This window comes from Xenopus laevis, chromosome 2L (genome assembly GCF_017654675.1).
Source record: "Xenopus laevis strain J_2021 chromosome 2L, Xenopus_laevis_v10.1, whole genome shotgun sequence".
Taxonomy (NCBI): domain Eukaryota; kingdom Metazoa; phylum Chordata; class Amphibia; order Anura; family Pipidae; genus Xenopus; species Xenopus laevis.
This window is the reverse complement of record NC_054373.1, coordinates 127,933,198-127,958,538: the sequence shown is the minus strand read 5'-3', so window position 1 is coordinate 127,958,538 and position 25,341 is coordinate 127,933,198. Positions and strand designations below refer to the sequence as shown.

Below are 25,341 nucleotides of genomic sequence, written 5' to 3'. Positions count from 1 at the left end.
GAATTTCGAACTAATTTTTGGGTACTTCGTCCATGGAATAGGCCTAAATTCGACTTCGATTCAAAGTAAAAATCGAAGTACCGTCTCTTTAAAAAAGTTCGACTTTGACACTTCGCCACTTCGCCACCTTAAACCTGCCGAATTGCTATGTTAGCCTACGAGGACCTCCTAGAACCTACAGCCAACATTTGGCTACGTTTTTCGAAGTCGAAGTAAAATAGTTTGATCGATCGATTAAATCGTTCGAATCGTTCGATTCGAAGGATTCCATCGTACGATCGAACGATTTTACTTCGACCGAATATGGCCAAATTCATTAAAAAAAACCTTCGACTATCAAAGTAATACCATTCGATTTTTTTGACTACAACATTTTGGGCCAGATCTATCAAGGGTCGAATTTCGAAGTGTAGAAAACTTTGAAATTCGACCCTTGATAAATCTGCCCCAAAATGTTGTAGTCAAAATTAAATTTTTCAAAATTAAAAATGTAAAGATAGATTTACAGCTTTCCTAGCTGCCTTTGCCACTTCTTTTGCTTTCACTTCGATAAGGTGATTAAGCCAGTCAGGTTTAATTAAAACCAGCCAATTAACTATGTTTTTTGTCTTGCACACAGAGTTTTTCTTCATTTGCTTTTACAGTATTATCTTTAAGAACAATAGTTACAGATTAATAGGAGTATGCAATTATTTGTAGTTTATAAAAAACAGTTTGCTGCTTTTCAGAGCAACGGTGATCAGAAAGGAATCTGGAGTTGAATCCCAGTCGATTAAGTGTGTAATATTATCAGGCAAACAGCTCTTGGCATGCTGCAGAATACCAATAAATTTTATCTCTTTGATCAAATAAAGAGCTCAAATTGGAAGGCAAGAAATAACTATCATTGTAGAGGTTTATTGTCGTGTCAGATCCTTTCCAAAATGGACAAATTGAACAAGCAAAAGGTCACAGAATTTAATGATATTTCTCCTAAGTGAGAACAAAAGTGTGTTACATTAAAAGCGAAAAAAATATAAGTTACATGTCCTGAACAACCCTGATCTGTGTGGCTGAAACTCCTTTTTATTCTGCTTAAGGGAAAAAGGATAAGAAAACTAATATAAAGGGCTTTATAAGAAAACTTTTGTCCTAATATTTATGAACAAAAAATACCAGACCAAATTTTTCATCTAGGCTGCATTTTCTTTCTGTATCTTCTTCTTTGTCAAGGTTGGCTGACTTCTGGCTCTAAAGTAGCTTCTGGAAGTGCAGATATGTACAATAGATATCTTTTCTTCATAATTTTTATTATAAGTATTATTAGTATTGTTGTTGCTGTTATTTATACAAATCCAACATACTCTACAGTGATGTACAAATAAGGAGAATTACACCTTAATGAAATGAGAAACTACTCTAAAACAATAGAATATTTCATTTAATAAGAGGCTTTTTAAAAAGTTGATCAAAATGTTATTTCTTGTACATATTTATTCATCGTCATAGTTGTAGGAATAGTTGTAATTGTAATAGTTGTAGTTGTGCATGTGTAGCATGATATTCATAACTAGACAGGTCTGTTGCTGCTTTGTATGCCCACACCCAACCTATGAATGGTTAGGCTTAATTTGCTTGTAGTAGCTTGCAGTCCTACCAGAATCAACTCCCTCAGCCCTGTCCTACACATCTTCATGTACAGTACTAGCTTCCATTTCTAGGACATTGAAAACAACTCTGGACTCTATGCTACTTTAATTCTAAGCTGCAAGTTTAATGTAATTGGGAATGTAGATGCATTCCAAATTGCACAAATTATTGGGTGCCAATATTTTATTAAGGGATCTGGGATACCAGTAATCAGACTTGTATCCCACCAAGTAGTCTATTCAGTGTAGTTAACAAATAGATGGCTTTTTTACTAGCACCCCAACTAGCCAACATACTGAGCCTAAAAATGAATTAACAAGCAATTAAATAATGTAACACAGTGGTCATTAATTTACTTGGACCTAATAAGTGGATGAGCCCTGACATACCATAGACCAGAATCGTGTCTGATTGCTGAAAGCAGTTGGATATATTCAATCAAATGTTGTGATAAAAGGGATTAAAGATGAATTATTAGTAATCCCTGTAAAGATGCTGCATTTGAAACTGGCCATAGCTTAGCGATTATTTATATGTATAAGACATTTACATACAGTGTGCTATATATTTCTGACACCTACTCTTATATCTGCACCGTCAACTAAGGTGCCTTTTTTATTTAATTTGTTAACTAGATTTGAAGTGACTTGAAAAGCATATGAAACACATTTAAATATAAAAAACAACCCCAAATGAAATTTCCATACCTTCTACAGGAAAGGGAGATTTCTATAACTCCTATAGTCTGCCCATTTCCTTCAACACTTGTACTCTAAACAATATGTTTATCCTAAAGGCAATAATATGCCATTGCCTATCATCTCTCCCCCAACTCATGCACTGCAGCCCCAGCCAAAGATTTGTGCATTAGCATAAGCAATTACTAGTCTACCTGATCTTTGATGACTTGTAGGTCACATAGGAGACCTTTGTGTCATCAAAGACTAGGTAGAACATTTATTGTTTATGCTTATACACAAACTTGATGACTGGACAGCAAATCAGTTCTTCCACTTTTTCCAAGGTTAGTTTATTTAATTCCACATTGATTTTGCAAATAAATGATGCATAGTTTATTGTTCACCATATTTAGTAGGAGTCCCAGAAAATGTATGAGAAAACTGAAGAAAAGTTTAAAAAGTGAAACTCTTTACATGACGTGCCATGCCCCTGCATATATTTGATTAATCAAATGAAAAAACAATGGTGTGCCTTTTTTTTTTTACATATATATATATATATATATATATATATATATATTAAGTTTTTATTTTTCACTTAAGTATGGGGTTTGAACTATTAGTCTCCTTTATGCATTGTTCTAAAACGTTAAGCATTCTCCACATAATAATAATTAGGGACATAAAATCCCAGGAGTGATCCAAATGGCTCCCATAAATATTTCCAAGATGTTCAACTCGAAGGTGACTGTAATGAATCCCAAAAAGACAAAAACCTGAGTTGTGGCAAGATTCCTAGAGTAGGCTGATGAATCACAAGATCCAACTATCACAAAAAAAAAAAGAAAGTCTTTTCACAAAGATTATCTTGGCAATAAAAGTAAGTGGAACATAATGTTAGAGACAGAGCTACAGAGAGAGAGAGAGAGGGAGACTGGAAGGAGAATTTATATCAGGAAGCTATACAAAAAGAGTTTCTCTTTTCCCATGTATTGGGTCCTGTTTATCCTTTGTCCCATTTGAGAACATACAGTAGATGTTTCTTATGCCTAAATTATGGCTTTCATTTAGAAAGAGAAGAATGTCACATTTAATGACCAGCATTTTGGTGCACTGCCCAGATGCCTCTTAAGCCCCCTTGTATACCGCCTGTATACCCATTGCAGAAACTGCGATGAACAAGTCCCTATTTGTCAATCACATTCACGAATGAAATTTTCAGGGGCAATTCCAGGGATTGTTATGTCTAAGGAATCCCCTTATTTATGAAGTTCAACATGCGCAAAGATTTTGTACAGTGATGTTGCAGGCAAATGTATAGATAGGCAAAGTTATAATCTTATTTTGGCTTTTCAGAGCTATATAAATACAGGTATTGGACTTCTGCAATCCAAAATGCTCAGGACCTGGGGTTTTCAGGATAATGGATCTTTCTGTAATTTGGATCTTCACATCTACTAGAAAATCTTTTAAACATCAAATATACCCAATAAGATGGCTTTGCTTCCAATAAGTATTAATTATATCTTAGTTTGGAACAAGTGCAAGGTACTGTTTTATGATTACAGGGAATAAGTAAATCATTTTAAAAATTTTCAACATTTAGATAATATGGAGTCTATGGGAGCTATTCCGTAATTCAGAATTTTCTGGATAACCGGTTTCTAGATGACGATCCTATACCGGTACTGTGTAAAATATAAGGTATATAAACTTATAATAAATTATATAGGTGAATAAGAGCGCTCCATTCATTTTAATGGTGCAAAGAAATATTTTTTCTGCAGTGAAGCTTCAGCCCTGATACAGAAATAGCTCATTACAAAGCTGCACTGGTGGTATCGTTATCCCGTATTGCAAATATGACTCTTCCTTCAAATTAAACTTTAATTATAACAATACAGTCAACAGTATATTTAAATAACAACTTAATACACTACTTTTTCCAGTCTTCAGGTGGTTGCTCGGGAGGTATGGTATAGAAGCCAAGCAGCAGAACCAAAGACTTAGGGGCAAATTTTTCAAAATGTAACAACCACAAAGAAAGAACAGGATTGCCAATCTACTCAAGAATATTTTTGAAAGCTTGAGCAGTTGCAATTAATTAAAAGAAATGCTAAAAAAAATTCCTTTGAGAAAAAAACTTGCCAACTAATAGTTAAAATAGTTGAGATTTGGAGCTTAAAATGGGTGAAATATAATTTTTTTGAAATATCATGTTTTATGCTAGTGCTTAAAAATAGAGATGTCGCGAACTGTTCGCCGGCGAACTTGTTCGCGCGAACATCGGGTGTTCACGCTCGCCGGAAGTTCGCGAACGTCGCGCGACGTTCGCCATTTTGGGTTCGCCATTGTTGGCGCTTTTTTTTGCCCTCTCACCCCAGACCAGCAGGTACATGGCAGCCAATCAGGAAGCTCTCCCCTGGACCACTCCCCTTCCCTATAAAAACCGAAGCCCTGCAGCGTTTTTTCACTCTGCCTGTGTGTGCTGAAGAGATAGTGTAGGGAGAGAGCTGCTGCCTGTTAGTGATTTCAGGGACAGTTGAAAGTTTGCTGGCTAGTAATCGTTTTGATACTGCTCTGTTATTGGAGGGACAGAAGTCTGCAGGGGTTTGAGGGACATTTAAGCTTAGGTAGCTTTGCTGGCTAGTAATCTACCTTCTACTGCAGTGCTCTGTATGTAGCTGCAGTGGGCAGCTGTCCTGCTTCTGATCTCATCTGCTGACTGCTGCAATAACAGTAGTCCTTGTAAGGACTGCTTTTATTTATTTTTTTGTTGTTTTACTACTACTACTACTACTACTACTATAAGAGCCCAGTGCTATTAGTCTAGCAGTGTTGGGGAGTGGGACTGGTGTGCTAATCTGCTGCTCCTAGTAGTTCAGCAGCACCAACTTTAATTTTTTTTTTTTAATATTCATTTTTTTTTATTTTACTTTTTTTTATTTTACTACCGCTGTAGTAGTGTATAAGTTGACCTTTTAGGCATTATTTGCCCTGTAGGCATTATTTGCACACTGTTTTCTTCAACCCGCCATCTAGCTGTGTGACCTTGTTCACATTCTGTCTAAATATCCATAATATTACCGTCTCCAGAAAAAACACCGGAGTGACTTTTTTCAAGCAGCCATAATATATTTTACGTAATCCGTATCCACCGCTGTAGTAGTGTATACGTTGACCTTGTAGGCATTATTTGCACACTGTTTTCTTCAACCCGCCATCTAGCTGTGTGACCTTGTTCACATTCTGTCTAAATATCCATAATATTACCGTCTCCAGAAAAAACACCGGAGTGACTTTTTTCAAGCAGCCATAATATATTTTACGTAATCCGTATCCACCGCTGTAGTAGTGTATACGTTGACCTTGTAGGCATTATTTGCACACTGTTTTCTTCAACCCGCCATCTAGCTGTGTGACCTTGTTCACATTCTGTCTAAATATCCATAATATTACCGTCTCCAGAAAAAACACCGGAGTGACTTTTTTCAAGCAGCCATAATATATTTTACGTAATCCGTATCCACCGCTGTAGTAGTGTATACGTTGACCTTGTAGGCATTATTTGCACAGTGTTTTCTTCAACCCGCCATCTAGCTGTGTGAGCTTGTTCACATTTTGTCTAAATATTGATAATATTATCGTCTCTAGAAAAACCACTTGAGTTACTTTTTTTCAAGCAGCATTCATATATTTTACGTAATCCGTATCCACCGCTGTAGTAGTGTATACGTTGACCTTGTAGGCATTATTTGCACACTGTTTTCTTCAAACTGCCATCTAGCTGTGTGTATTATCGTTTCCAGAAAAACCAACTGAGTTTTTGTTGTTGTTGTTGTTTTTTTAAAAATAATGCCAGGCAAAGGCAGGCCGCCACGCAGAGGCCGTGCTAGGGGCCGTGCTGCTATGCAATCCTGTGGCCCTAGCAAATTGCCCAGTTTTAAAAAGCCAATGACCCTGAACTCCCAAAATGCTGAAGAGGTAGTTGACTGGCTTACACAGCACACCCCATCCTCTACCGTTTCTAACTTTACCACAACATCCTCCTCATCCTCCACTGCTATGGCCACCCCACGTAACACTTCCTCCACCACCGGTGCCCCTTCTTCACTGGAGTCAGAGGAGTTATTTTCCCATGAGTTTCTTGAACTGAGTAATGTGCAACCATTATTGCCAGAAGAAGATGAAGGAGATGAGGACCTTACACCAGATTTAATTCTGGCAGAGAACACGATAGAGATGGACATAATGAGTGATGAGGAGGAGGTCCCCGCTGCTGCTTCCTTCTGTGATGTGTCAGAAGAAATTGATGCATCTGAGGAGAATGATGATGAGGAGATTGATGTTTTGTGGGTGCCTAGTAGAAGAGAGCAAGAGGAGGGTAGTTCAGATGGAGAGACGGAGAGTCAGAGAGGCAGTAGGAGAATAAGACTTAGAAGAAGCAGGGAGGACAGCCCGCAGGGATCAGTAGGGCAACAACATGTATCGGCACCTGTGTTCAGCCGGCCAACGCACCCGCCATTGCCGCCAATGCCGCCAACTTCTACTGTTACCGCCAGATCGCACACTTCCAAAAAGTCAGCAGTGTGGGATTTTTTTAATGTGTGTGCCTCTGACAAAAGCATTGTAATTTGCAATGAGTGCAGTCAGAAACTGAGCCTTGGTAAGCCCAACAGCCACATAGGTACAACTTCTATGCGAAGGCACATGAGCGGCAAGCACAAAGCACTTTGGGAGCAACACCTCAAAGGCAACAGGCAAACTAAAAGCCACACTCCTTCTGGTCCAGCATCTTACTGCTCTACCTCTGCTCTCCTTGACCCGTCTGAACCACCCTCCACTCCGCCTTCCACCTTGACCACCTGTTCCCATTCCCAGTCATCTGCCACCAGCCAAGTTTCTGTGAAGGCCATGTTTGAGCGTAAGAAGCCAATGTCTGACTGTCACCCCCTTGCCCGGCGTCTGACAGCTGGCTTGTCCGCACTCTTAGCCCGCCAGCTTTTACCATACCAGCTGGTGGACTCTGAGGCCTTCCGCAAATTTGTAGCAATTGGGACACCGCAGTGGAAGGTACCCAGCCGCAATTTTTTTTCTAAAAAGGGAATACCACACCTGTACCAACATGTGCAGAGCCAAGTTACCGCATCTCTGTCACTTAGTGTTGGGCCAAAGGTCCATATGACTACTGACGCATGGTCCTCCAAGCATGGTCAGGGCAGGTATGTCACCTACACTGCCCACTGGGTGAACTTGGTAATGGCTGGGAAGCAGGGAATGGGTAGCTCAACAACAACAGTGGAGTTGGTGTCACCGCCACGGATTGCACGCGGTTCTGCCACCACCTCTACTCCTCCATCGCTCTCTACCTCGTCTTCTTCCTCTTCTTCTTCTTACTCTGCTGCTGGGTCCTCCTTCTCCTCCTCCACACCTGTGCACCCCCAGCTCCCCCTAGGCTATTCGACGTGCCAGGTACGCCGTTGTCACGCTGTCTTGGGGATGACGTGCCTGGAAAGCAAAAACCATACCGGATCTGTACTCCTGTCATCTCTGCAGTCACAGGCCGATCGGTGGCTGACCCCACACCAACTGCAGATCGGAAAAGTGGTGTGTGACAATGGAAGCAATCTGTTGGCAGCGTTGAGACTAGGCAATTTAACACATGTGCCCTGCATGGCACATGTGTTAAATTTAATAGTCCAACGTTTTGTCTCCAATTACCCAGGATTCCAGGACGTTCTCACCCAGTCCAGAAAGGTGTCGGCCCATTTCAGACGTTCCTACACAGCCATGGCACGCCTTGCTGACATTCAGCAGCGCTACAACATGCCAGTCAGGCGTTTGATTTCTGACAGCCAGACTCGCTGGAATTCAACGCTCCTTATGTTGGAACGTCTGCTGCAACAACAAAGGGCCGTCAACGAGTACCTTTTTGAACTGGGTGGTAGGACTGGATCTGCACAGCTGGGGATTTTTTTCCCCCGTTACTGGGTGCTTATGCGCGATGCCTGCAGGCTCATGCGACCTTTTGAAGAGGTGACAAATATGGTCAGTCGCACCCTTCGCTTTCTTCCTGGAGCGTGCCGTGCGACGAGTGACAGATGAGGCTGTAGACCAGCGTGACGAGGAGCTGGAAGCGCACGATTTCTGGTCGGAATCACCAGAACGAACCCAGGCACCTGCTGCAACGCAGGGAGAGGTGCCAGAAGTGGAGTCAGAGGAGGAAGGTGGCTTTGTGGAGGAGGAGGAGGAGGACCAACAGGAGCAGGCTTCCCAGGGGGCTAGTGGTGACCTTTTGGGGACCCCTGGTCTTGTACGTGGCTGGGGGGAGGAGACCGTGGATGATGCAGTCCTTGATAATGAGGAAGCGGAGATGGATAGCTCTGCATCCAACCTTGTGAGAATGGGGTCTTTCATGCTGTCATGCCTGTTGAAGGACCCCCGTATCAAGAGGCTTAAGGAGAAGGACCTGTACTGGGTCGCAACGCTACTAGACCCTCGGTACAAGCATAAAGTGTCAGAAATGTTACCAACATACCACAAGTCCGAAAAGATGCGGCATTTACAAACCAGCCTGCAAAACATGTTGTACAATGCTTTTAAGGGTGATGTCACTTCAGGAACTCATCAACATTCCAGGGGCAGAGGTGCCAGTAATCCTGCCACGAGCACACCTGCAAGGACAAAGCCCTTTGGCCAGTCTGTAACGTCAGACATGCAAATGTTTTTCTGTCCAAGGCAGCGCCACAACCCTTCTGGATCCACCCTCAAAGAACGCCTCGACCGGCAGGTAGCGGACTACCTGGCATTAACTGCAGATATCGACACTCTGAGGAGCGATGAACCCCTGGACTACTGGGTGCGCAGGCTTGATCTGTGGCCAGAGCTGTCACAATTTGCCATGAACCTCTTGTCTTGCCCAGCCTCAAGTGTGCTCTCAGAAAGGACCTTCAGTGCAGCAGGAGGGATTGTAACTGAGAAGAGAACTCGCCTAGGTCACAAAAGTGTCGATTACCTGACCTTTATTAAAATGAATGAGGGGTGGATCTCGGAGGGTTACTGCACGCCGGAAGACTTGTTCTGACTTCTATGCAGCTGTCCTTCTCTTCAAGCCTCATGACTCCACACACAGCTGTCCTTTAGCGTCCTCCTCCTCCCTCCGCCACCGTTACAAACTAGGGTGCAAACCCTACTGGTTTAATTTTTTCTGGCCTCTGTGCTTCAGTGGGTGCAACCAAAAAAACTGGGCAAACAATGTCTACAAGGTCAACGTATGGCAAAAAATGACTATTTTCAGCATTTATATGGCATATTTTTTCTGGCAACTGTGCTTCAGTGGCTGCGTCCAAAAAAATGCATATTTTCTGCATTTATATGGCATAATTTTTCTGGCCTCTGTGCTTCAGTGGCTGCAACCAAAAAAATGCATATTTTCTGCATTTATATGGCATAATTTTTCTGGCCTCTGTGCTTCAGTGGCTGCAACCAAAAAAATTTATATTTTCTGCATTTATATGGCATAATTTTTCTGTCTACTGTGCTTCAGTGGCTGCGACCAAAAAAATGACTATTTTCAGCATTTATATGGCATATTTTTTCTGGCCTCTGTGCTTCAGTGGCTGCGGCCAAAAAAACTGGGCAAACAATGCCTACAAGGTCAACGACGTTGACCTTGTAGGCATTGTTTGCCCAGTTTTTTTGGCCGCAGCCACTGAAGCACAGAGGCCAGAAAAAATATGCCATATAAATGCTGAAAATAGTCATTTTTTGCCATACGTTGACTCAACGTATATGGCAAAAAATGACTATTTTCAGCATTTATATGGCATATTTTTTCTGGCAACTGTGCTTCAGTGGCTGCGACCAAAAAAACTGGGCAAACAATGCCTACAAGGTCAACGTATGGCAAAAAATGACTATTTTCAGCATTTATATGGCATATTTTTTCTGGCAACTGTGCTTCAGTGGCTGCGTCCAAAAAAACTGGGCAAACAATGTCTACAAGGTCAACGTATGGCGAAAAATTACTATTTTCAGCATTTATATGGCATATTTTTTCTGGCAACTGTGCTTCAGTGGCTGCGTCCAAAAAAACTGGGCAAACAATGCCTACAAGGTCAACGTATGGCAGTTGTTTAAAGAGAACAGTAGATTACTAGCCAGCAAAGCTACCTAAGCTAAAATGTCCCTCAAATCCCTGCAGACTTCTGTCCCTCCAATACAGAGCAGTATCAAGCAGATTACTAGCCAGCAAACTTACTATCATCTGTCCCTGAAATCACTAACAGCTCTCCCCCTACACTATCTCTTCCAAGCACACACAGGCAGATTTTTCAGATACATTTTTGCCCTTGATCCCCCTCTGGCATGCCACTGTCCAGGTCGTTGCACCCTTTAAACAACTTTAAAATCATTTTTCTGGCCAGAAATGTCTTTTCTAGATGTTAAAGTTCGCCTTCCCATTGAAGTCTATGGGGTTCGCAAACCGTTCGCGAACCGCTCGCATTTTTGCGCAAGTTCGCGAATATGTTCGCGAACTTTTTTTCCGACGTTCGCTACATCCCTACTTAAAAATAGTAAAACATGATCGCAAAAAAAGTTAAAGTTGCAATGGTATCTACTCTACGGTACATTTCCTTTTATAAATGTATATTATTATTCTTTATTTATTCTTTAAAGCCCCCCTTTTTCATAGTATCACAATCAGGAACCTCAGGAACATTATCTTTTACTGTCAAAAATGCACAAAACCTAAATTTAAAAACACGTTATTTTTATAATTTATAGGAAGATATGTAGGTTTAACTGATTTAACTCATTTTCCAGTGCCTTTTTATTCAGTAAACACTGCAAATCAGACATGGGAAGTATAGAGGGCAGGACAAATTGCTGCTCAGTTAAACATTTAAAAAATGACAGTATTTTGTGCTATATATCAGATGTTCCCTGGCCATGAATAGCAATCTCTTGGATCTCCACATCATTAATCTAAACAAAACTATGATTCGTGCTGAATTTCATAGATGGATACAAAGCATGATTTTAATATTTGCTGTATTTTTTGTAAACATATAGAATGATTTCTTTAGACATTGCAAGAATAGATGAAATGAATATGCAAAAGAAGTAGTATCTATGGAAAGATATTCAAAGCCAATAAACTACATAGATTAACAATACATAAAAGATTTCTACACAGCTTCTAAAGAAGAAAGAGTTTGATGATAATTATCCCTCATTGTGCATAAAATGTTTCCATTGCATTGGCCACATGATTATTCAAAGATTCTACATGTTTCTAACAAAGCAGGCATGGGTGGCATCATATACTCATTTTATTTGCAGGAGACAATAGTGTGATTTTCTATAACTATGTCAATATTAGTAAAAATAAGGAAAGTTTTGAAAACCAAAAATAATCCTTCTCAATTCATCTGTGATAAATTAGGCTCTAAATGTTTTTCAGCTCTACATATTTTTGTCAGTACTGGCTAGTTTATAAAGATCACTATGTACTTATAACTGTCCCTGAACTAAGCACAATGCATTCATGCACCCACACAAAGAAAAAGGCCTTCATGCCATTAATTGTTTACGTAAACATTTTGCACAATGCATGTATAAACTATGCATAAAGGCAAAATTCTCTGCACTCAGTAAAACATATTTTATATAGGAAATAGTTATATAGGTACAGAATTTACATTCTATGTACAAAGGGCTGTGGCAGTGTTTAGTGAATTGATTTAGAAGCACTTGAATGTGTTAAGAAGCTTTACAGGATTAAGTGGTGCTGGAGAGGGCCATTGTACCAGAAATAATTCTATCACACAAGTACAGTGCATTAAAGGAGAACATCAGCCACCATGAAAACGATAAATAGAATTAGAACTTCTAAAGTGCCAGATAATTGATAATAGATATTGTAGAAAAAATATTTATTGTTGCAGCAAGAACAACCTTCAGGGCAGTCCAATAAAGGTTAAGAGGAGAGCTTTGATAATGATAAAGAGGAGTCCACATAGAACAACCGAACATATAAAACACAACCAGTGCTGATGCATACCTAAGAAGAGGAGTTTGTAGACCAACTTCTTTGGACTATTGTTGTTGGAAGGGGTGGATGGAGCTGAAGAACCTGAGGAAACAGGCCACAGTAGAAGGGATAATGGGAGTGCTAGCTATTGCTATAGTTCACTGTAGGAGTGAAAGATAGAATTACAGTAGTTAGTAGAGCAGACTAATGGTACATCATGGAGATCAGAAAGGGTTTGTACCCTAGAGTCACCCACCAGTGTAAGAGCTCAAGCAGATTGGACAAAGAGGAGCATTGATATAAAGAGATTTTATACTAAGGACTGGGGATCTGTACAGTGAGTATAGTTGCTGACCAGCCTTCCTGTGCCCATTTTCTCCCAAGAAAGAGAGACAGAGTGGGGTACTCAGCTGGACAACTTTGAGTTTACAGTCTAGAGGGAGAATGTATCCAGTTCAGCTGTTGGATGCCTGTTGAAACCCTTGTGTGTCCACAGTGTGATGCCAGGTCTTGATTGTGTACCTGTCACATGAGAGTGGCTACCAAATCCAAAAGGGAAAGATACCTTGGGGCAGGTACAGCTACCTGGGACTTAAAGCTCTTGGAGAGATGACACTGAACTGAACTGTGTAAATCTGCATTTATACACCCAGAGTGGAGTGTGTTACTGGGGCATTGAAAGAATGTGCCAGGAGTTTGATAGTCCATGCAGGATTTGTGATTTGTGTTTACAGTTACTACATTCATTTTTTATAAAGTCATACTGTTTATGCAAACTTTACACTGCACTGTAAAACCCAGTTCTCCAAGCATCTTTCATATGCAAAAAGAATTCCGGGTCCTGGATTGCAAAGTGTTAATTACTATTTAAGAGAGTGTAACCAAAATAGGGTTATACTATCTTAAAGGGGAAAGAAAAAACAAACAAAGGGGAAAGCCAAGAACAAGTTCAGTGTTTAAGCATTACCTTTGGCACCCAATGTGGTTAAAAGAGCACTATGTGCGGAGAGAAGATGTAACAGAAGCTTCATTGCCAGACTTGTTAGTAAAAAGGTACAGTGCTGAAAAAGGTTTACCTACATTACAAAACCCTCAAAATAGTGCTTCCCTTGGAATCTTTTTATTCCTAAAGGTGGCCATACACGGAGAGATTTCGCCAAACGAGCGGATCTCTCTCCGATATGCCCACCTTGAGGTGGGCAATATCGGTTTGATCTGATCGTGGGCCAATGGGATTTTTTGTTCCATCCTATCGAGATCTGGCCGACTTTGGGCCAGATCTCAATCGGGGAAGCCCGTCGGGGTGCCCCATACACGGGCCAATAATCTGCCGACTCGGTCTGTCAGCAGCTTTTATCGGCCTGTGTATGGCCACCTTAAGTCCATCTGTATGAGGCTCCGTCCTGACAGATGATGCCTAGGGTACTAACCTATCTAATCTCCTCAATTTAGTTTCTGGTTGCTCTACTGATATCCCTAATCCATGTTATTACTCTTAGAATGAGCTATAAAAGGAGGAAGCCTCCATTTTAGATAGCCCTTCTACCTCAAGTTCTTCAGTACCATCTAACCCTTCAAGCAAGTGGGTGGGATTTCTTCCCTTTTATCTACACCACTTTTCAAAAGGAAATTCCCAGCTTCCACCAGGCATGCTTAACCAATGACATCTCTCAGGATGTGGCCCACTAATGGAGCAAACATAGTAAGTAGAGGACAAAGCTTCACACGCACACAATTGCAAAGCTATTTTCTTTTGTATGGATGGTCTGAATACAGTAATTGTTGACACCAAAAAGGTGCATATGTCTGAATGTTCGAAAAATATTTTATTTTGATCAAGGCCTAATACTGCATTTTGATGCCTGTGCTATACACACAAACCCTCCATGAGAAGTTGCTGGTGCCTTAATCATGCTTGGGAAAGCATAGAAATGTGACAACAGGAGGCAGTGCACATATCATTATGATGACTTGTTTCTACCTTCTTGCTTCCCCAACATTTTCTTGCAAAGGAAACGTACATTAGGGGACAGAAAACACTGTGGTAGATTGGAATCAGTATATATGATATGTCTGTTTGGAACATAGTTTAATAAAACTGGGATTTGAATTTCTGAGAGTACTTCTAACTTAAGATTTCAAAGGTTGGTTGAGCAATATTTTTTTGTAATCTTCCAGTATTACTTGCTATAATCATGAATGTCTTACTGCCTGGAAAATGCCTATCTTAGAATGTGTTGAAACTTGTAGTATCTAACAATGTAAACTCTCCCTAGGCTCAACCTAGTAAAAGTACTGTTCCTACAGGAAAACACATTGCTAGGGATGTGTTCACTCCTTTCTATGAATGAATATCATTTTCTAGAGTGCTGTTGCTAACCTTTTGATATTTGCACAATATATTCCCACAAAATCCAATTCTATAATAACTATTTATAACATTATTTTTTCACATTATGTGTATTCCTTTTCTAGAGATAATCCATCTTCGATCTTAATGAAATTCATATTCTCTGTATATTATTCTGCAGACAATCAAGGAACAGTAACAGCAAAAAATGAGTGTTTTAAAGGAATGACAATGTAATTCACTGTTGCCCTGCACTGGTAAAACAGGTGGGTTTGCTTCCAAAACACTACTATAGTTTATATAAACAAGCTGCTGCGTAGCCATGGAGGCAGCCATTCAAGCACAGGATACACAGTAGATAACAGAGAAGTCCTGAAGAGTCCCATTCTATACTACAGAGCTTTTCTGGTATCTGCTGAGTATCCTGTGCCTTTTCTCCTTTTTCAGCTTTGAATGGCTGCCCCCATGGCTACACATCAGTTTTACCAGCACAGAGCAACAAGAGCAACAAGACATTAAATTTTCATTACTTTTAAAATCCATAAAATTTCTTTTGTTACTGTTCCTTTAACTAACACTACCCATTTGTTGTTTATATGAGTCTGTCCCAGTTTACCCTAATTGCTCTGTACTTGGTACCAGATACCAGATAGATGCTGAGGTCATCTCCATTCCATTGGGCATAGTAATTCATTTGGAATTTAGGGGCCACATGAAAAGCCCCTCCTAATCGTATCGTTTTTCTAAATTAACAGATATTATACAATTTGAGTGGGATTATTTAATATACTGCATGATTTCACTTTTCTAAAATACTTAATAATGTCAAGATTGGGATCACTGGTTCTGTAGTACGAATAATATGTGTTTCATTTTTCAGGTCTTTATAGGATGTGGCCAACCCAAATCTCCACCATTACTGCGGCTTTCGCGATCATTTTCACAAAGTAACAACGTTCGGTTCCATCCCTACATTGCAGAGGAGAGACCCACAACTGCTGCAGAAACAAGCCTTGATAGACTGGTACGAATTATTTACATTACACACGGTTATTTCATTTTACACATTTTTTTATTTTTAAATATTGTATTTTGGAAAACCATGGTAATGTAGTAAAATCTCACTATTATACTGCTTAGAGGACAAGGCTTTAATTCGATGAAAATTATAAGAAACGGGAAATTCAGGGAAAATTATAAATCTTTTTAAAATGCTTGAAGGAATCGACATTTGAACAGGTTCTACTATATTATATTCAATATCAATATGGGAAGTTATATCTAGGGACATATTTATCAGTATTCACTGCACACTTCACAATTGCAATATTTTTCATGGTATCTTCTTTTACCATGGTTACTCCAGATTTATTTAACAAAAAGCAAAAATTGCAAAATAAAAATTTGTCATCTTAAACTTTTTGAGAGGCTATAGAAGGCAATGGGAAATGTATATTCCGCATTAAAACAAGTTGATATTCAAGTTTTTTCTGCTTGAATGGAAAAATGTGAATTGCAGACATGAAAATGATTTTCAGCGTAATTAAAACACATCATAGTGTTAATCACAATTAACCCATTTGAAACTGTTCATAAATACGTGTACAATCACTGAAAACTAACCCGCTGTGGAAAAAACACAATCAAGTGCAAATGTATATATACTGTATGCACCCTATGTCACAGCACAGCTTGCCTATGTTAACAATATAAGCTTGAGTGGACTGAATAACCAATCCTTTTTAACTTATAACATATAATACTTAAAGGGATACTGTCATGGGAAAAACATTTTTCAAAACGCGTCAGTTAATAGTGCTGCTCCAGCAGAATCCTGCACTGAAATCCATTTCTCAAAAGAGCAAACAGATTTTTTTATATTCAATTTTGAAATCTGACATGGGGCTAGACATTTTGTCAATTTCCCAGCTGCCCCAAGTCATGTGACTTGTGCTCTGATAAACTTCAATCACTCTTTACTGCTGTACTGCAAGTTGGAGTGATATCACCCCCCTCCCTTTCCCCCCCCCCCCAGGAGCCAAACAAAAGAACAATGGGAAGGTAACCAGATAACAGCTCTCTAACACAAGATAACAGCTGCCTGGTAGATCTAAGAACAACACTCAATAGTAAAAACCCATGTCCCACTGAGACACATTCAGTTACATTGAGAAGGAAAAACAGCAGCCTGCCAGAAAGCATTTCTCTCCTAAAGTGCAGGCACAAGTCACATGACCAGGGGCAGCTGGGAAATTGACAAAACGTCTTAACTTTAACATCGATGCAAACCATTCCAGAATATAAATTTGTAATTGTCTAAAATAAAATTTTTCATTTTAGACATTTACTAAAGGCTTGTCTTATTCTGTGCAAAAAGAACTGTGCATGAAATAGTCAATATTTACCCTCACAAACACAACTTCAGTGATACACTAGTCACTGTGGTTAGAATAAAAAAGGAACAATTAAATTATAAAAATTCATGAACCCCTTCTGATAGACTTGCATGGCAGTCCTTTTTATGTCTTCCAAAAAAGACAATTTTATGCTCCCTATATTCTATCTAAACTCTTTTTCATTGAATAAACAATGATTCTCCATGGTACAATTTCGAAAATTTGGTTGAATTTTAAGAGTTTAGGCGTGTCTTTTACTGTACTGCAATGCAACCTCATAGCAGGTAGCATTCATGAGAATGTAAGACACTAAAATAAAAAGAGGTTAATGTGATTCTTAACTCCATGCTGCACTGCATTTCCCCAGGCACTCTGAAAGTGCAAAAAGGAATAAGGAAAGGTATCAAAGAAAGTGTGTGCTTTTTGCTCTTTGCACTCTGCTCCTACTTAATAAATAAATCATAATACACCAACTGTGTGAATGCAAAATGCTCAGAGAAGGTATGCTTCATGTACACAAATGGAGGGCAATTTTCTAATTCAAAACACCACTGGTGGAAAACAACAAAAATTCAACTAAACTTTAAAGTTTTTTGTAATTGCTTTTTTCAGTAACACTTTGCATCTCGCCCTGCAAGTAAATGAGCCTTAATGTGCCAACTGTGTGAATGCTAAATCTGCAGTGAAGAAATGCTTCATATACACAGATTGAGGGCAATTTGTCATGTTTTACATTTAAAACTCACATGTGGAAAATAAAAGCTGTTTTTTTTTGCAATTGTGTTCTTTCTCAAATAATAGGTTAAAACTCAAAAAAACTTGATTGTGTTAGGTAGCCAAAATGAAGCTCAACTGCAGATTGAATAACATTTTTCCATTCATTTTTAAAAATGCCTTTTAAAAAACTTAAAATAGATTGAATGTTGAAAATAAATCACCCCACTAACTTCCATGGAAGCTTGTCCGTCTTTAGTTGCCAAATCTTCTCATTCAAATATTTTAAATTGTTTAATTGCTAGGAAACGTAAGCTTAAACCTTGGAATGTAGATTCATCATCATCTACATCATTGGCCGGGAAAGAGTTAAATAACAAGAGACATGAGGAGGCATATTTATCAAGATTCAAATTTGTGAATTTTAGTGTATTTTTTTAATTAGATATAAACTGTAAACCTCACCAAACCCGAATGCGCAATTATCGATCAAAGACTCAAATCTAAAAAACTTGATCATTTGAAAAAAGTAGAAAAAAAATCTTGAATGAAGCACAATCGCATTTTAGTCATCATTTTCAATGATTCTACCAACTTTAAAAAGAATTGAATAAAGAAATCATTTGAATTTTGCTATTGACGTCTACATGAACTCACCAGCTTTTAGGTGTGAAATACAGTTTTCATCGGGTTTTGTTTTGCACTTAAAGGGGCTGTTCACCTCCAAACACTATTTTAGTTCAGTTGTTTTCAACCAGAAATTAAGATTTTTTTAATTACTTTCTATTATTTATTTTTTACTGTTTTTCCAAAATCTAAGTTTAAAGTTGAATGTCCCTGTCTCTGGTGTTTGAGTCTGGCAGCTCAGCAATTCAGGTGCTGATTCTAAACGGTTACAGTTTTGCAACATTTAGTTGATACATTTCTCAGCAGCATCTCTGGAGTATTAGCAACTATTGTATCAATTCTAACAGCTCCCTGTAATGAAACCCAGAGATTCTGCTCAGCAGGGACAAAGATAAGAAATGTATCAACTAAATGTATCAATTTAGAATAGTTTACAGAGTCGGTGACCCCCCTCCCAGAGCTGCTTTAGTAGGTGAAAAATTAGTTATTTTTAAAGAATAAACACCTAGGTTAAGGGTGCAAGGATATAAAAGGATGTATTAGACCAAACTGTCAATCAAAAACTGACTCCACCTACTGCATGAAGACAGAATAAAGAGAGACAGGTTACTCAAAGGGGGAGAGTGAAGAGTAACTTGATTATTTCATAAACGGTACAGAATATGTAATTGATTATATATAGAAAATTACTTATTTAAGCAAGATGAAGATTATATTAAATTTTCATTTTCGCAATAGATCCCCTTTAACAAAAAAGCTTTCCTCCTTCTACATCACGTGCTGTCTTTCCTTCTCCTACCTGACATGCATTCATTGGTTTAGAAGTAGAAGGAGCTGATTCATGCAGTAAGCAATGGCTATTCTGTTATGAACTCATTCATAACCATGGCAGGAGCAAGTCTATGGCCCAGCTTAAAATATACATATTTGGGAACTGGGAAATAGCAGCTGTTTGTAACAATTATAATCATTGTCTATTCTTTAAATATAAGCAGAGACAAAGCAGAACTAATTGATAGTTACACCACCTGCATTGAGGTAAAACTAACTTCAGGACATGACTGGGTGCTGCAGAACTAGCATAAAGCACACACACTAAATACATGTTTGGAGTCATTTTTCTGGAAGCTGCTGTTTCATAAGATAAAAGAACAATCTGTTTGGCTTATGCTTACCATTCTTTTTTTCTGTTTCCTGCACTCCACTGTTTTCCAGAGGACTTTATGGAGGACAATGCAGAATGCTGTAAGTTTTAAGCATTTTTATTCTTTCAGCTTATTTTTGTTTTTCATTGCATTTGTTTTCCTTTGTTTCCTTTCTGTAATGTTTTTTTTTTCTTAGCCGTAGATGCAATTTAGAGAAATGTAAAGTGTTAAATACAATCAACTGATTTTAATTAGTGCCTAAACATCTGCTACTAGCACACATCCAGCTCATTCCAGTGGTCCTAAATGCCGTCATTTATGGAATGCATGGCTACTTTGTGCTTATTGGAGAGATTTAAGATCAGCTAGCCCAGATGTTAGCTGGGAATTAAATGGTAAATAAAGTGTGTGAATCACCTTTCTCAGAATTAGCATTTAAATTGACTCATCTCAGCTCTCTTCTGTTACAATGCGCGTAGACTTGCAAGATAGAGCAGAGTACATAACGTTTGTTTTAGAAAACTTCTGGGAATCCCACGTTTTCATTATTCTTATCATATTCAATTTGCGATAAAGAACCCTCATAGCCTGTAGGACTCTATAGGGATAGGATAGTTGCAGCAGCATCAACAATGTAACCTTTGCATCTATCTTCAATTATAATGTATTTTTGGTCCTCATGTGTACTTGCTCTCAATTTGTTATATTTCATTACAAAAACTGCTCTGGGTGACTGCAGAGACTGAAAAGGGAGAATACTGAGATTCTATGAATTAATATGTTCTTTAGAAATATAAGACATTTTATATTGTTCTTAGGCATAGTTATTGAAGTTTACATTAACCAAACGTGTGTTAAAATATCCTTAGTAATAAAAACTGTGATAAAGGCAGTTTTACTCTAGATAAATCCTTTTTGGAAAATACAGTACAGGAATACAGCTGACTGTTCAAATGCAAAGAGGCCCTGACAAAATGTTTTGGAATTATATACCTCCTCTTAAATGTTAAAAAATAAAGTGACTGCTTTATATCCTTTATATCAGCGTATATATTTATAGAAGGGGGAATCATTATTGTTTCTAATGTGCAAGTCTTAATGTATCTCGACACAAGTGACCTCTCTATGCACAGATATAACTGATGCTTTAAAACCAGCTTAACTACTTTGTGACCAGTGAATGTTGTTACAGTGGATAACAAAGGGTTTCCTCATAAGTATTTGTAGCTTAAGAGGTTCGATCGTGTCTTTAGTCTTTGTGGCCTAGTCTATCCTCATCCCTAGTTACTAATGGAAAGTTCTCATCCTAAAAGGAGCTTTAATCCTTTTAGGAACACAGCCAGGAAGCTATAAGACAAGATAGCCAACATTCTTTTTCCCTGTGGTTCAATTTGTCTAACAACAAAGACATGAAGCTCTCAAGCACTCCCCCACATCAGGTGGCCTGCTACCCCTGACGACTCAGCTTTTCAGACATGATATAGCGTCTAAACTTAAGGCGTCAACAAATTAGTTAGCAAAATCACACTAATTGTACATTATTTAACATTTAAACATTCTGGCCAGGGCTCAAGCTACAGATAAGTGATTTTTGTTGCTCGCCAGGCTTTTAGAACTCTTTCTTTTTTTTTTTTAAGCAGTGGTTTCCACTGGAACATTGCAACCACAAAACACTTTCCAAATTGGTTTCAGATTCATCTCAAACAATTTTAGTTCCGAATGCTAAATCTGTCTGTGTGCACTTTCTTTCGATGATAAAAAGCCAGAATATACAGAACTTAGATGATAGTTTCATGCAGAGAAATAACCTCTGCAATAAAAAGACAAAGCTATTACTCTGTTTATTAGAGTGCATTGAAGATTTACCATATTTATGTCGGTATTCTAGAGCTGATGATCACGTTCCTCCCAAGAACTGGCATATTAGTGCCTTACATCAAAGCAAGATATATTGCACATTGCCAAGAGAGCTTTTGCTTGGGTTTCAATAGATCTTCACTTGCAGACAATATACTGTATGTATCAGGTTTTGCCTGGGCTGTGTCAAGAGCCAATCACTGTGCTCTTGTCTGAAGCGAAAGGGAGGCAGCAGCGACAGGAATCCTTTGACTGGAACACAATGCAGAAACAGGCAGATAAATTCCTCAAGAACAAAAACAGAAAATGTAAATCTTTTTGAAATTTTGACCTCTAAACCCCTGGAACATTTTAAAATAGAAACAGGAGCACATCTCATGTCTCTATGGGAACAGGATTATGGTTTAGGATTTTGACACTGACTGATAAATAATGTATTTTTAAAGGATAACTAACCACCCTTTCCGTGATGTTAAGTCCCCACTGCCCCCCCTCTGTTGGCCCCCCTTCCTGCCTCCCCCCTGCACAGACTTACCCATGAACTCTTTTCCCTCTAGAAATAGTGATTGCAAATGCAGAGTGAGTACAGCAGAGCTCATGAGCGCCATCTTCTTATCTTCTGTAATCTCCGTGTCTTCTTTCTCCCCTTCGGCAATTTCCGTCTCTTGCGGCACATGCGTAGTTGTCACAAAATTAAGAATTGCTACAACTGCACATACGCCAAAACGCAGCTTCATTCACGCAGATTACCGAAGATCCGGTTGCTATTTCTAGAGGGAAAATAATTCAGGGGTAAGACTATGCGGGGGGAGGCAGGGAGGGGGGCCAGTGGGGACTTAACATCAAGGGGGGTTACAATCAGTAATTATGGGGAGAAATATGTTTGACAAAGGAGTGTGGCCCCAAAAATTTTACATTGCCACATTAAAAAGTTGCAAAGATTTGCCCTTCACCCTTTTTTATGTTTCAAAGCATGGAAATTGAAGCTGCTCCATTGGCTTCATTGGACGGAAGCATAGTGATCGAACAGTCTAACCGAATCCGATCTATTTGCCTTGAAGCTGCTCCATGTTTGTTCCTTGTTAGTTGGATAGTTAAACTGCCAGTATACAACCCCCTCCCTTCTTCCAGTCCACTCCCCTGATTCACCCAGGAGTTTTGGAACCTCAGTCTCCATCACCATATGTAGGTTCCTCTGGTTTAATCACTTTCTCTGCTAAATTCAATGTGCACAGCAACTTCACAAGAGCGAGTGTGTATACACAATGACAACACTTATAGTGGCAAGTCTTGCACAATGAAAATGATCACCTCACAAAGCTATGACATACTTCAGCAGCAGATACATTCTTGCAGTTCTACACACCTGCAAATGAAGCATAAAGAACTGGGCTTTCATCTAAATATTATCATGCCTGCTTTCAGGCAGCAATGTATTTAAAGGGGGTTGGTGCTGAGCATTGTCCTGAAATGCCTGTTAGCTCATGCATCACCAGATACAGAGTGCAGAAACTGCCCCAGGTGCCTCCCAGATACATGACTATAATTGCTGTTATTTCCTTTTTAAATTATTCATTTTTAATTCATTGTTGTTACCTGGTACTATTTAAAAATTATTACAGCTGATCTGTATGAATAAATGAAAGTGCAATATAGCGGCACTCTTAGAACAGCTCCCGATGGCCAGCAAAATGGTGTCCTTCAAGGTGTTCATGGTTTCTTGCCATGTCTGTATGAAACTTTCTTCATCTTGTTGAGTATTACTGTTCATTTAACACAAAGACACCTACAAGCATGTAATGGACCAGTTTGCTGTACTGCATTAGTTTGAAGGTTGTGCGGCTCACATTCTGTGTGTCACCTTACAATTATGGTTTATTGCAGCTGAAATCATGAAACTTCTCAAATACATAAATAATGAGACCAGTAAATTACTTTAAGTGTGCACATCTGTTTATTCTGATTACCTGTTTATAGTCTCTGTTAAAGATAACGACATTAAATCTGAAGATGAACTCAGTGTCAATTATTACTGCTTTTAAGGTTGACATTGGCTGCTGTGTGTAATCGTGTTCACTGCGGGGGATCCCTACATTTCAGAGTTACTTAATAAATGAGAAAGTATAATACAGTACCATATACTGAATTTCTCGAAAGGTTGGATTTTCTGGCTAATTCCAGCGCAGAACAAATAAAATTCAAAAATAGGATATGGGTCTCTGCCATTGACTTATACACAGCCTCGGCAGGTCTGAGATGGCGGAGGGCTTTAATAAAACAAAAAATTAGAATTTAAAAAAAAAAAATCTGAAAATTTTGAGTTTTATCTCACAAAGCCCCAATGGAGTTTAGTAAATAACCCCCAGAGTGTTTGCTGGTATAGAAATCTGGACAAAGGGCTTGGAGGGTGACCTCAGAGGCACAGTCTATTGACATCAAAGGGTCGATCGGTGACTTTCGGGGCATATCCAGTGACGTTTGGGATGTGTCTGGTGACATTGGGGGCATGTCTGATGTTGGGGCTATGTCTAATGATGTCACACCCGCACCAATCGTGAAATTTTGTGATTTTTCTCTAAATTAAAAAAAAAAAATCCAGGCTGTCCGGTTCAAAACTGTACAGGTGGCAAGCCTACATACATACATACTTACCTTTTAATAGACAACATGGTGACGCAAGCCCTAGAATTGCTGCCTTACAATGCTACAGAATTGGGTTCATTACTGACCAGGGCCATATCTGCATAGATGTTAACCCAGTGTTTGGGTTAGATCTATGGATTCCTCCAAGTCCAACTGTATTTTATTAAACTGACCCAAGTGTCTGTCCCTGTAACAGGGAAATTATATTGTAATCTCCACTGGGACAGGCGAATGAATCAATATTCACTATCTATGTAATGTGTCAGCTTTATATCAGATTCTATACATGCAATGTGTCATGGAATATCTTTGTTGTCAGTGATCTATTAGTAAATATTTGTCCTTTGAGCTGCACTTATACATTCTGTGGGGATAAAAACACAAAAGTCAGAACGGAAGAGAGCAGGTGAAAAATATAAAATCACTAGAAAATTACACTGGGAACTTTGTCTTCCCTTCTTTGAGACTGTTCTGCATGAATGTAATTCTTTGAAGAAAATAATGTGAGAATTCATGCTTTAAATATTATTCCTTTCACAGCAGACAAAATATATGGCTTTCACATCTCCAGTGTACAATTTCTTTTTAAAATAGGCATCTAAAGTTTCGTCAAATAATACTTAGAAACAAATGATATGTGTTAAAAAAATAAATTATACTTCTGTTGAATAAAGTACGTCTTGTGAATCAAGGCCTATTACTGCCAGCAGGATGTCCATCTATTCCACATTAGATTGTACTTGGGGAAGGTGCAAGAGCCTGGTGTTTATGTTGCCGCACATTACTGTTTTATTTTTGAAATGTGAAATGATATATGCTACATAATGATCTATCATAAAATGCAACAGAGAACTCATTTATGCCTTTTGATCAAAAGTAGATCTGGCTACTTTCTTTGAAAGTTACATTGCGCTTCTCACAGAACCGCCGGCAGGAAACATTCTTTTGACTGTAGGCTCTGCACTTACAGTTTTATAATAGGACAAATGTCATGCTATTCGCCGCATCTTAACTGTGTCAAAAAGGAATTTACTTTGTTCTATATTCTGTAGTGTGATTTGATACAAGTGTTTTGGATACATGTGAAAATCCATTTGTTCAGCTCCAATATTTTTCATGTCAGTGTTTCTATTTCGCTTCATAACTTGACTTTAAATGATAACATAAACCTGGTTCCACTGCCATTACCTGCACTGTCGAAAATAGCAGTGTAATTCAAATTCATTGGTGTCATGGCATACGTTTTTTATTTTCTGTTCATCCT

At 38.8% G+C, this 25,341-nt stretch overlaps 1 protein-coding gene across 1 annotated transcript in view; it reads left to right on the top strand.

The window, feature by feature from the left end:
• Positions 1-25,341, top strand: part of LOC108708487 (glypican-6) — a 644,360-nt gene that overhangs the window by 570,723 nt on the left and 48,296 nt on the right. The window contains exons 6-7 of the mRNA XM_041582431.1: positions 15,576-15,719; positions 19,648-19,677. Coding sequence (XP_041438365.1) covers positions 15,576-15,719; positions 19,648-19,677 — 174 coding nt within the window. The remainder of the gene's footprint in view (positions 1-15,575; positions 15,720-19,647; positions 19,678-25,341) is intronic.